This window comes from Camelus ferus, unplaced genomic scaffold (genome assembly GCF_009834535.1).
Source record: "Camelus ferus isolate YT-003-E unplaced genomic scaffold, BCGSAC_Cfer_1.0 contig313, whole genome shotgun sequence".
NCBI lineage: Eukaryota > Metazoa > Chordata > Mammalia > Artiodactyla > Camelidae > Camelus > Camelus ferus.
This window is the reverse complement of record NW_022588524.1, coordinates 1,464,511-1,474,758: the sequence shown is the minus strand read 5'-3', so window position 1 is coordinate 1,474,758 and position 10,248 is coordinate 1,464,511. Positions and strand designations below refer to the sequence as shown.

The 10,248-nt window shown below is 46.4% G+C and overlaps 1 protein-coding gene across 5 annotated transcripts in view; it reads right to left on the bottom strand.

The window, feature by feature from the left end:
- Positions 1 to 6,681: 6,681 nt before the first annotated feature.
- The window catches only part of ZPBP (zona pellucida binding protein), a 48,131-nt gene continuing 44,564 nt past the window's right edge, over positions 6,682 to 10,248 (bottom strand). For all 5 annotated transcript variants that reach the window (XM_032476284.1, XM_032476283.1, XM_032476282.1 and 2 more), the window contains one exon: positions 6,682 to 6,892. In XM_032476284.1, coding sequence (XP_032332175.1) covers positions 6,798 to 6,892 — 95 coding nt within the window. In that variant the 3' untranslated portion in view covers positions 6,682 to 6,797. The remainder of the gene's footprint in view (positions 6,893 to 10,248) is intronic.

Below are 10,248 nucleotides of genomic sequence, written 5' to 3'. Positions count from 1 at the left end.
TATAACCTGTGCCGTTATCAGCTCCATCCTCGGTCATTTGGGAGACGCAGGTGCAGAGGTAACGGACACACACAGGCTTCCTGCTCGTTCAGAGCTCCCACACCGCGGGCCGTGGATGGAGGCGTCTGTGTGTTTCCGGCCGCTGGTCCAACACAAGTAGGAAGTTACGGTCACCGGGATGGGAGCTGAGCCAGAAGGCAGCAGGGGCGGTGGGAAGGGCTTCCTAAGATGAGCAGAGACTACAGGCAAAATAATTGCCTGTTTTAAGAAGTCATTTCATCATCCAAGGGGGAATAATTGTATGTAGAGAACAAAAATAAGAGATACAAGCCTGGCTGGGTTGTCACTCTATGCCCCGCCATGGTCTTCATTCAGGATCTAATTTTAGCATCATTTAGAAATCATACCATGCTTTGCATTATAGTTCATTTTACTTTTGCTCTATTTTTATTCCAAATTTAATATTAACAATTTACTCTTTTAACAGGCAAGAGAGCAAGCCTGCTTTCCAATAACTTTTAAAGTCAGAAGGGCTGTCCAGTGCCATGCCATCAGGAAAGGTGACCAGCGGCCCCGTTGCACGTATGGCTTGTTTGGCCAAAACTATTTGCAACGTTAACATTCTTGCTAGACCCGCCCGCCTGCTTTTTTCTCCACTACTGGCATCCCTGGGCGACGGGCGCAGTCATCCTGGGGCAGAATCGGGTTGTGAGAGCGGTCGCTTATTCTGGAACGCATGTGTGCTGACGGGGCACAGATTTGACATTCCAGCCGCCCTTCCTCGATGTTCCACGGGAGACCTGCTTCCTCCTGCTCCCTCCACGCCGGCCTCCCCAGGTGACTGCTTTAGTGCTAAATGCAGACTCAGTTCGTGGGTGGAGCCCTGGGACGCGGTCCCCGCCCTGGCCCGGGCGTGCTGGCTGGCATCGCAGGACCTCAGGCCTGGGTGCCCCGGACCCTGCTCTGCGCACGGCGTCTGCTGCCAGAGCCCCCGGCCCCTTCCCCACACGGAGAGATGCGCCGTCTCTCGGCCTCACACTCACGTGCCGTTACTTGTGGCCCTGGCTGGGTTGTCACTTTGTGTCCCGCCATGGTCTTCACTCGGGATCTTATTTTAGCATTATTCAGAAATCATACCATGCTTTGCATTACAGTTCATTTTATTTTTGCTCTATTTTTACTCCGAACTGTCAGTAATTCAGGCTACAGGGCACTCGGTCCCCAGAATGTCACCCAGCCCCTTCATGTGGCCGGCCCGCTGAGGCGAGCTCAGTGTATGGATTCAGTCCCTCGCCGCCCTCGTGCGGGCCAGCAGAGCAGCTCACACTCCCAGACTGCACCTCCCTGTCGTCCCCTGGCTGCTCAGCCGGCTGGCAGACCTCAGATGCCCAGGTTTAAGTCCCCAGGTGAATGGTCACTGGCCACTTTCGATGCAAGTCAGGAAGGAAATGGCTTTTGGCGTAAACTTTCTGAGGCTGAACGTGACGTCTTATGCTGAGGACACACTGGGCCTTCCTAGTGGGAAGTCAAGTTCACGGTCTCGCTGTTAACTGCCTGTTTGCAACTTTGGGGCTATAAATCTCTCATCTTAAGACTTTCCTTCACGGTTTTGAGTGCTCCTACATAGTTTAATATTTTTGCATGACATAAGCAAGCACCTCAGTGATGAGACATCTGTGCAAAAACAAACAAACAAAAACCACAAGTTTCCACAGCCTGTAGGAAAAGCGTTAAAAAGTGATGGTTGTCTGTTACTTCACCACGGTGTCAAATTTCGGTCTCAGTTTGGCAAAGCACCTACTGTTTTAACCTAACACATAAAAAAGGGGCAGAAATTAAGTCCCAAAGCCTAATTTTAAAAGGAATAAACCCCACTGAACATTAGGTGACCCCGGACACTCATGACGGCTGGGAATGCTCGCCCCAAGTTCCAATAACACTTAGAAAACTTAAATGGAAATGTGCTCTAAATGCCTGGCACGTGGGCGTCTCGTGGCCTAAGAGATGCGTACAGCTTACCTCCCCCCCGGTACGTTCAGGGAAGTACACAGAGCCTGTGGCTCCCACATTACACAGACACAGAATTACCCAAAATTATTTAAAAATATCAAATCATATACCTGAGCCATCGTAGCAGACTGTTGACACAGCCTGATGAATGAAAATGACTGTCAATATTGACATCTTAAGTCTTAAATTCCATTTTCATTCCATTCATTCCTCAGTTTTACTTGATATTTAATAATATTCAATGATTAATAATATTCAATGATTAATATTCAATATTTAATATTCAATGATTAATTTAATAATATTCAATTATTAATATTCAATATTTAATAATACTCAATGATTAATAATTAAATAATATTCAATTAATTAATTTTAAACAGTTCCTGGAATTAGAGGCAGAACTGTTTTTAAATATACTTTGTGGCAATACTTACTTCCCACTTTCTTTCTTTAATGTATTTTTATATTATCACATGGATGCAATTCTATTTTTATTTCTATTTGATTTAAGGGATTATTCCCTTCGTAAGCATGGATTTCTTACAAAATGATAAACAGTGAAAAGTGTGCACTAAGTAAGGTCTTTCTAAGAAATTATTAATGTCCCGGTATAACAAAGGAATTTATTCTTAGCTTCAAGCAATCCACTATCAGCATATCCATAAAGGTATGTTGCAAGCCAAGAATTACGCAGTTTCCCCAGGCAGCGGTTAACATTACCCCCACCCCCCTTTTTTTTTTTTTTTGCAGAAAACTCAATGTACGAGCAGGGAGTTCAGAAAGTGGCTCAAATTTCAGTCTAGTGAGCAGTGGGCTTGACTTAGGAACCAGGCTGTGCTTCACAACAGAGCCCGGAACTCGGTGTCTTAACCACTCGCTGTTAGGGCAGAAATTAGCCAGGAAATTTCAAAATGCTCCTCTAGGCTAAGAGAGGGAATGGACGGCCACAAACTCCCCCCCGACTCAACTGTGGTCATCTTGACAGTTCTGAGAGTGAGGGGCACTGCTTGCAAAAACGTCGTGACCCCCGTCGTCGTCATGTTTGCCGTGTGCTTTTACTCCTAAGCAAGCTGTAGCCGGCTCTCGCGGGAAACCAACGTTCAAGCATCAATAGTGTTTTGTGGGTCTTTGTTCAGGCGTGGTCCTTGCCCTGAAATTTACAGGACACGACCACATGCTATGACCCATCTCCCTGCAACTAAACGAAGGAAACTGCCGTTCGCTGTGAGCCAGTTATGTGACAAGCACGACGCTGGACATCGCGGATTCTCTCATCTGGTCTCCCTTGTCACCTGTGCTGCGTCACCGAGGAGGGGGCACACGGCACACACGCGCCCAGGTCTCAGCGACGGAACGGAGGCCAGGTCTGTGCGCTCCCAGCCCTGCGATGGGCCCTCGCCAGGGCTGGGGCGGGCAGAACTACCTGATCGGACCTTCCTCCAGAGGACCACGTGCTGACCTGTCAGTCACCGAGACCCCCGGACGGACATTTACTGCGTGCCTCCTGTATGTCCAGAGTAAGGTTAGGCCCACGGGGCTCTCGGGCCAGGATCCCCACAGAGGCCCCGGGGTCAGTAAAGACAGGCCACCCTGTCACCTGCATTCAAGCCATCCACTTGCATAGGTGTTGTCATTTATAATTTAACATGAAAAGCCCGCTACCTCCTGATAGACAGCAGCAACTGAATTACGAAGTCACTACGGTATGGAACCGGAGCAGCCTGGGGCTCAGGCATGAGGGCAAACGCAGCGGCGTTACCAAGGCCCCAGGCCCCAGGCCCCCGTGCCTCCACGCTGCGCGGTCGTCCCGGGGCGCAGCCACGTGCTGCTGGCTGGGGAGGACCGGCCCCCGAGGGAACACCCCTGGGGCTGCGCCGGGAGGGCGGGGAGAAGTGCACTGACACTGGACGCGCAGTGTTGAAAAACTGATTTCAAAGCAGGAGGTGGCTGCCGAAGTGGAAAGGTCCCCCCTCTACCCTGGGCTATTACTTTAACTTTTCAAAGTATGTTTACTGCCTCTGGGGTTTTGAAGAGTAATTCATCTCACTGCAGAAAATCTGTAAGACAGAGGGTTATCAGAAGCCTCACACGTGGCCCTGTTACATCAGACAACCATCGCTGGCATCTTGGTTCGGCTGTTTTAGAAGTCTAAACAGCACTCCACTAACATTCGACCTTGTAGAAATTGCCTAATTTATTCAACCCCTCCACTGTTGTAGATAATTAACATTAATTCCATTTTCATTATTGTCTATAATGTAGCTAGGACCAACGGACACAGTATTTCACATCACTTCCAGTTTACTTATTTTAGGACCGTTTCCTTCAAGTGAAATTAGTGGACCAAACGTACGACTCTTTTTACATACTGCCAGGTGACAACACATTACACGTCTATAATGAGAAAAATAATCTAATGAAATACACAATGGGAATCATATGTGCCCTAACGTCACAGGTCAATGTAAACATCAGATGGTATAATTTTTTAAAAAAAATGCTTTGTTAAAATTAAGGCATTGTATAAATGTAAGATAGTATTTTTGACGTAAAGAAAAATAATAAAAGACTTGAAACAATCATCCCAGTTAGGGGTTGGTTTATATCCTATTGTCATTGCTTAAAACAACTTTCAGCATTGCACAACCCGTCTGTTAATATAATAGAAGCAATTTTTATCTCAGTTGTTAAAGCATTTATACATACAGGACCTTAACAGTCTAGTAATTAATTTTTAAAATTATTAAGCACGTTAAGTATGTGCTATGAGGAGGGCCAGGAAAGGAGGAAGACCTTGGTATAGCTGAGTGTGGAAGACAGATACACAACCAACTAAATTAAATGAGATGTAAGTGACAAAGAGCAAAGCGCATTTCACTATGGGAACCAAGAAAAAAAGTAAACAATCCTTCTCTTTCTTCTCCTGGTTCATTCTCTGCTTAAATTTCCATAAGCTGTTCTCTGTGGCTGGACTTTCAAATCTTACCTTGTTCTGAAACGTGTGGGGTCTTGTGCCCGGTCTGTCTTCAGAAGCTAAAAACCTTTAACTTCCTCGGACCACTCTCCTGTTATCGGTACACTCTCCTCCCAGGTCACTCTCCGGCCTCGATGGGACTCCGGCCTCCGGTAACGGTCACCACCACCACCGTGACGGCCGCTGCTGTCCCGGGCTCGTGAGCCAGACGGCCGATCCTGTTCACGCCTCAGAAAAATGCACCGGAGGTTAAATTCCCCTGCGCTTTTGAACAACGGGAAAAAAGTGATCCCAGCTTCCGGAGTACAGAGGGAAGTAAGTATTGCATTTCATCCTTCCACAATCGAGACATTTGGAAAATCTGAGGAGGCTGCACCTTTTACAGATGGAGACGTAACAGGTTTTTCCTAGTTCCGGACAACATACGCTAGAGGAAGCATAACTCACCCCAACAGTCAAGTGGCAAATGTGTGACTTAATAGTGGAAAGCAGGTTCTTGGAAAACCTCTCAAAAATATATGGAAACAATTAAGTCACGATCGGACACTGCGAACGTCCGAAAGGGACTGTTGAACAGACATCAGCAGGGCTGACACAGAGGTGTCACCTCTGTTCCCTCTGGAGCTGTGAGAATCCCAGGGTGACGCTGTCCACAGGCTGAGCAAACTATTAATTGGCCATTTTTAAACGCCCCGTGGAGTCTAGAAACAAGCAAGCATTTTTCCTGCCCAGTGTGTCGCACCCTTGTGGCTCGATCCGACCTTTGTGTATGTGCCATTTACAAGTGTGCGTGTCTTAAGAAAGGAAACAGGGAAGAGAAAAACGGGGAACGTTCCGATGGAGTGTGAGGTGGAAACAAACACAATTAAAGCAGTAATTAGAAAAGCGAGAAGCTACTGATTTTGCAATTTTCTCATGTTATTTCCCAGGTATTTAAGTATTTAAACGCCTGGTAAGTTTTCACCTTCAGACACAACATCGCAGGGTAAGCGAGGTTAAGACCGGGTGGTGGCCGCAGTGGTTTCTGCAGCATGACGCTGACGGGGAAGGAGGTGACCGTGCTGTGTGTGACAGATGTGATGACCGTCTGGCTCTCGTTCCCAGACGTGCTGTCCGGGAGAGGAACTGCTCAGTTTCTCTTCCTCTCCACCTGGTGGAGGTTGACATACATGCGACTTGATGCCCATACAATGATTACTCCATTCTAAAATGTCAAAAACATAAGTTAAGGGACTTTAACCCGGAAAGTTTAAGACAGTCACGCTGAACTGTGTTAAAAGCCCATGGTGTGGCTGGGATGAGCCACTTAAAAGTGGCCAAAAAGTGCAGTAACAATTAGACCTGCAGGCTTTTAAAAAAGTGACTTTGAACCAAGAAAGGTCAACTGGAAGGTACAAAGTCCCCCAAAATTAAAGCAAAGGAATGAAACGGACACATTAAAATGACTGTGGAAGAAAACAGTGGCCTGAGATTAGTCAAAATGTAGTAGTGATGGAACGGGCTAGTTTTGAAAAATCATGAAAAATCTTTTGAGCTAACTAAATACATTATATTTTAAAACCATTCTTAAATCCGTTATCCAGGAAATACGTTGGGAGTCATATGCAGGTCTGGCAGCAGTGAACAAAGACTATTGGATTTTCAATTCATAAAGCATTTGGACGTACAGTGTTTCAATTAAAACGAGGACACCATTTTTTGGTAAAATCTGATACATTTAATTTTGGCATAATAGTAATTTATGACATTTTAATATTTCAGAAATACACTTTTGTGTTTAACAAATCACGGAAGAGCTCAAAATAGTGGCCTACAAGCACGCTTTCGCTCCGAACACCAGGCTGCCGTTGCACTGCAGGCAGTGCGTGCCGTCCCGGGGGTTGTAAGATCCAGGGCTGCAGATCACTGCGGAGGAAAGAGGAGTCAGTAAGGAGCGGGGTCCCAGGGCCACGCAGATCAGCTCTGCACGGAGGACACGCTTTCAGAGAAGATTTTTTTTTTTCAATTGTGGTAAAATACACAAAGTTCACCATCTTCAGTGGTGTTAAATACAGTCAAATCGCTGTACAACGGATCTCCACAACTTTCTCACCCGGGAAAAACTGCAAATCTGTCCCCGCTAAACTTCCCGCAGGTCCCCATCTCCTCACTCGCGGCAGCCGCCAGTCCACAGCTTGTTTCTACAAGTTTGACTCCTCTGAACACCTCGTGTAAGTCAAAAGTCGTGACTTTTCAGCTTAAACCAAGACCATGACCTCAAACAGGTTTCCTAATCATGTGATGTGATGCTGGAAGGCTGACGGGGCCGTCCCGTAAGGCGCAGAAGCAATTAAAGGTCAGGAACCAAGTGTGACGGTCAGCCGGTCCAATCTCACCGTGTTCAGAGGTGCCGAGACCGCTCGCCACGTGGGGAGGCCTGCGGGTTACTTCTGACGGTCCTGATTCCAGTTCCTACTTCTGCCCCGGGCTGAAATGTGTGGCTTGGGAAAACTTCCTTAGCCTAACTTCCCTCAGGGCGACATGCCAACAAAAGGACAACGTGCATCGTGAGAAAGCAGCCAAGGTCACACACATCCCCGCCCCCGAGTAACTGCGGGATGCTGGGCCAGGAGGTCAGTTCTCTTAGTTCCAGTCTTCCCCGCGGCGTGGGGCCAGGGAGCCCATGCGATGCCACCGGTCCTCCACCCCGGTTACCCTGTTCCTCCTTGTCCTGCTGCAAACGCTGCAGGCCGCCCAGGACGCATGCGGATGCTAACGGCACCCCTGAGCCCGGGGACTACAGGCCGTCTTCCTCTAGCGCCACGATTTAATAAACAGTACATGCCACCGACCGGATCTGGGTCATAGCATATTGTGTAATTTCACATCGTTCCCTCTAAAATATTTTTTTTTCAAGTTGGGAAATATTTTAACTGTCACTCAGAGGAAGTATTTTCCATTCTAGGTTCTAAGGAGTTCCTGAAGTTTTAATAAGCATTTTATTTGGGAAATAATGTTCCAGATGCAAAAAAAAATTACTGGGTAAACAAAACTAGATAGACTTGTTTGCTGCTGTAATGGCGACGTGTGTGAAGTGAGACCGTGTGTGGTTAAACTCTCCTGGTACGATGTTTCTCGCAGGCGTGTGACGACGGCACACTTTCTCTCAAAACACGTACTAGTATCTCTAAATTTCTATAATTAAAGTTAAAACTTAACCAAAAAAAAAAAACAAATAAAAGTAACAACAGTCAAGCAACAAAAGGGGAACCAGTTTGCAGCTAGAAAATCAGCGATGTCTGCTAAACAGAAAACATAAACAGTTCAGATGAAGCCATGATGAAAGGACAGAAAACTAATTTAAAAATAGGCATGAAGGAACAGAAAATCTGGAGGAACCTGTAGCGAGCAACGGGATTGAGTCAATAATTCAAAACCCCCCAATAAGGAAACTCTCAGGGCAGGCTGGCTGCGCTGGTGCTACTACCAGAAAGTCAAAGGAGGGTTGAACCAATGCTGCTAAAACGCTTACAAACACAGAAGAGAAGGAACACTTCTTACTGAACCTATGAGGTCGGCACTGCCTCAAGTGGATACTCAAGCAGGTGTTCTTCCGTAAATGTTCCCAGAAGCAGCGTTTACAGCAGCCAAGATGTATAAAGAACCCAAACGTCCACCAGTGGATGCGGGTAAACAAGTTAGGTATGAACCAACAACGCAGTACTGTTCAACCATAAAAGGAACGGCATATGGACACATGCTCCGACGGGGCTGAATCGCAAAAACATTACGCTGGGTGAAAATGAGCCACACCCGAAGCGACACGTATGGTGTCTTTTCATTTATGTGAAATGGCCAGAATAGGGACAGAAAGCAGCCTGGCAGTGGAGAGGGGCAGAGGGTAGCGAGAGCAGGGAGCAACCACTGAACAGGCACCGAGCTTCTACTGGAGACGATTCAGGTACCTGGGAACTCGGCAGCGCGGTGTTTGCACAGCACTGGGTACTCAACGCCACTGAGCTGCTCGCATTACAATGTTCGCGTGGAGCTGCATTTGACCCATGGGCCAATATAAACTGGTGCAGCGCGTGTAAGTGATAACCAGAAAGGGAAGAGAGAATAGCGCAGAAAGCAATAAATGACACAGATGACCCAAATTCGGTGCTAAAAGGCAGACTACAAAGCCACGGTGAACTCTTAAACGCATATTACTAAGGGAAGGAAGTGGATCTGAAAACGCTACACACCGTGTAATTCCAAATCTGTGACACTCACACTACATACAAATATTAACTATGACCTTAACGTAAGAGCAAAAAATTCCTAAAAGAAAACATAGGGCTAACTGTTCATGACTTTGGGTATGGCAGTAAATGTTTAGATACGGCAACAAAAAAATAAATAGGACTTCATTAAAATTTAAAAAAATGTGTGCATTAAAAGACATTGTCAAGAACTCTGTCAAATGGCTGAGAAGCAACGTTAACAGGGTGTATCTCCAACTGACACGAGATCTAAGAAACCGGGAGTGATTACATTAATGTCTAACAACGTAGACTTCCACGCAAGGACTATGACTAGGAACAAACAGGTGTGTCACATAATAATGGAGAGTCCAGTCATCAAGAAAAACAGCAATCCTAAATGCTTAATTAATCACTTAATTACTGAGTTTCAAAAGCCTTGGAAGGAAGTAAAGGCGGAGCAGTCTGACCCACAGCCACAGCCGGGAGCGTCGGCGCCTCACTCCCACAGACCGACGCAGCACGTGGGAGCCGGAGCCACGGGTCTTCTGCAGGAGGCGACCGCCACCGCCACAGGCACGAGACCGAGCTTGCTACTCAAGTGCGCACGGAGCGTTCGCTCATCAGGACGAGCCTCTTCCTGAGCCTCAGAGCCTTTCTCAGAACAACTCAAAGTTAATACATGGTGTGTTTTCTAAACAGACAAAGTTAGTTGGAAATCAACAGAATAAAGACATACTGGGAATGACCGGTTATATGGGAATTAAAAAGAATGCCACTAAGTGGGCCCTGGGCCAAAAAAAAAGAAATCACAAAAACCAAAAACTAGAAAGTATTTTGTGCTGATTGAAAACTTAAAAATAAATCAAATTAGTGGGATGAAGGTAAACCAATGTTAGGGAGAAACATACAGCTTCACATGCTCACGTAAGAAAAGAGAAAGATGTAAAACCAACGCAGTGTGATGCTCCCTTAAGAACCTAAAGACAGAAGAGCACATTAAGTTCCAATGAGAAAGAAAGCAAAAAAAAAAAAAAA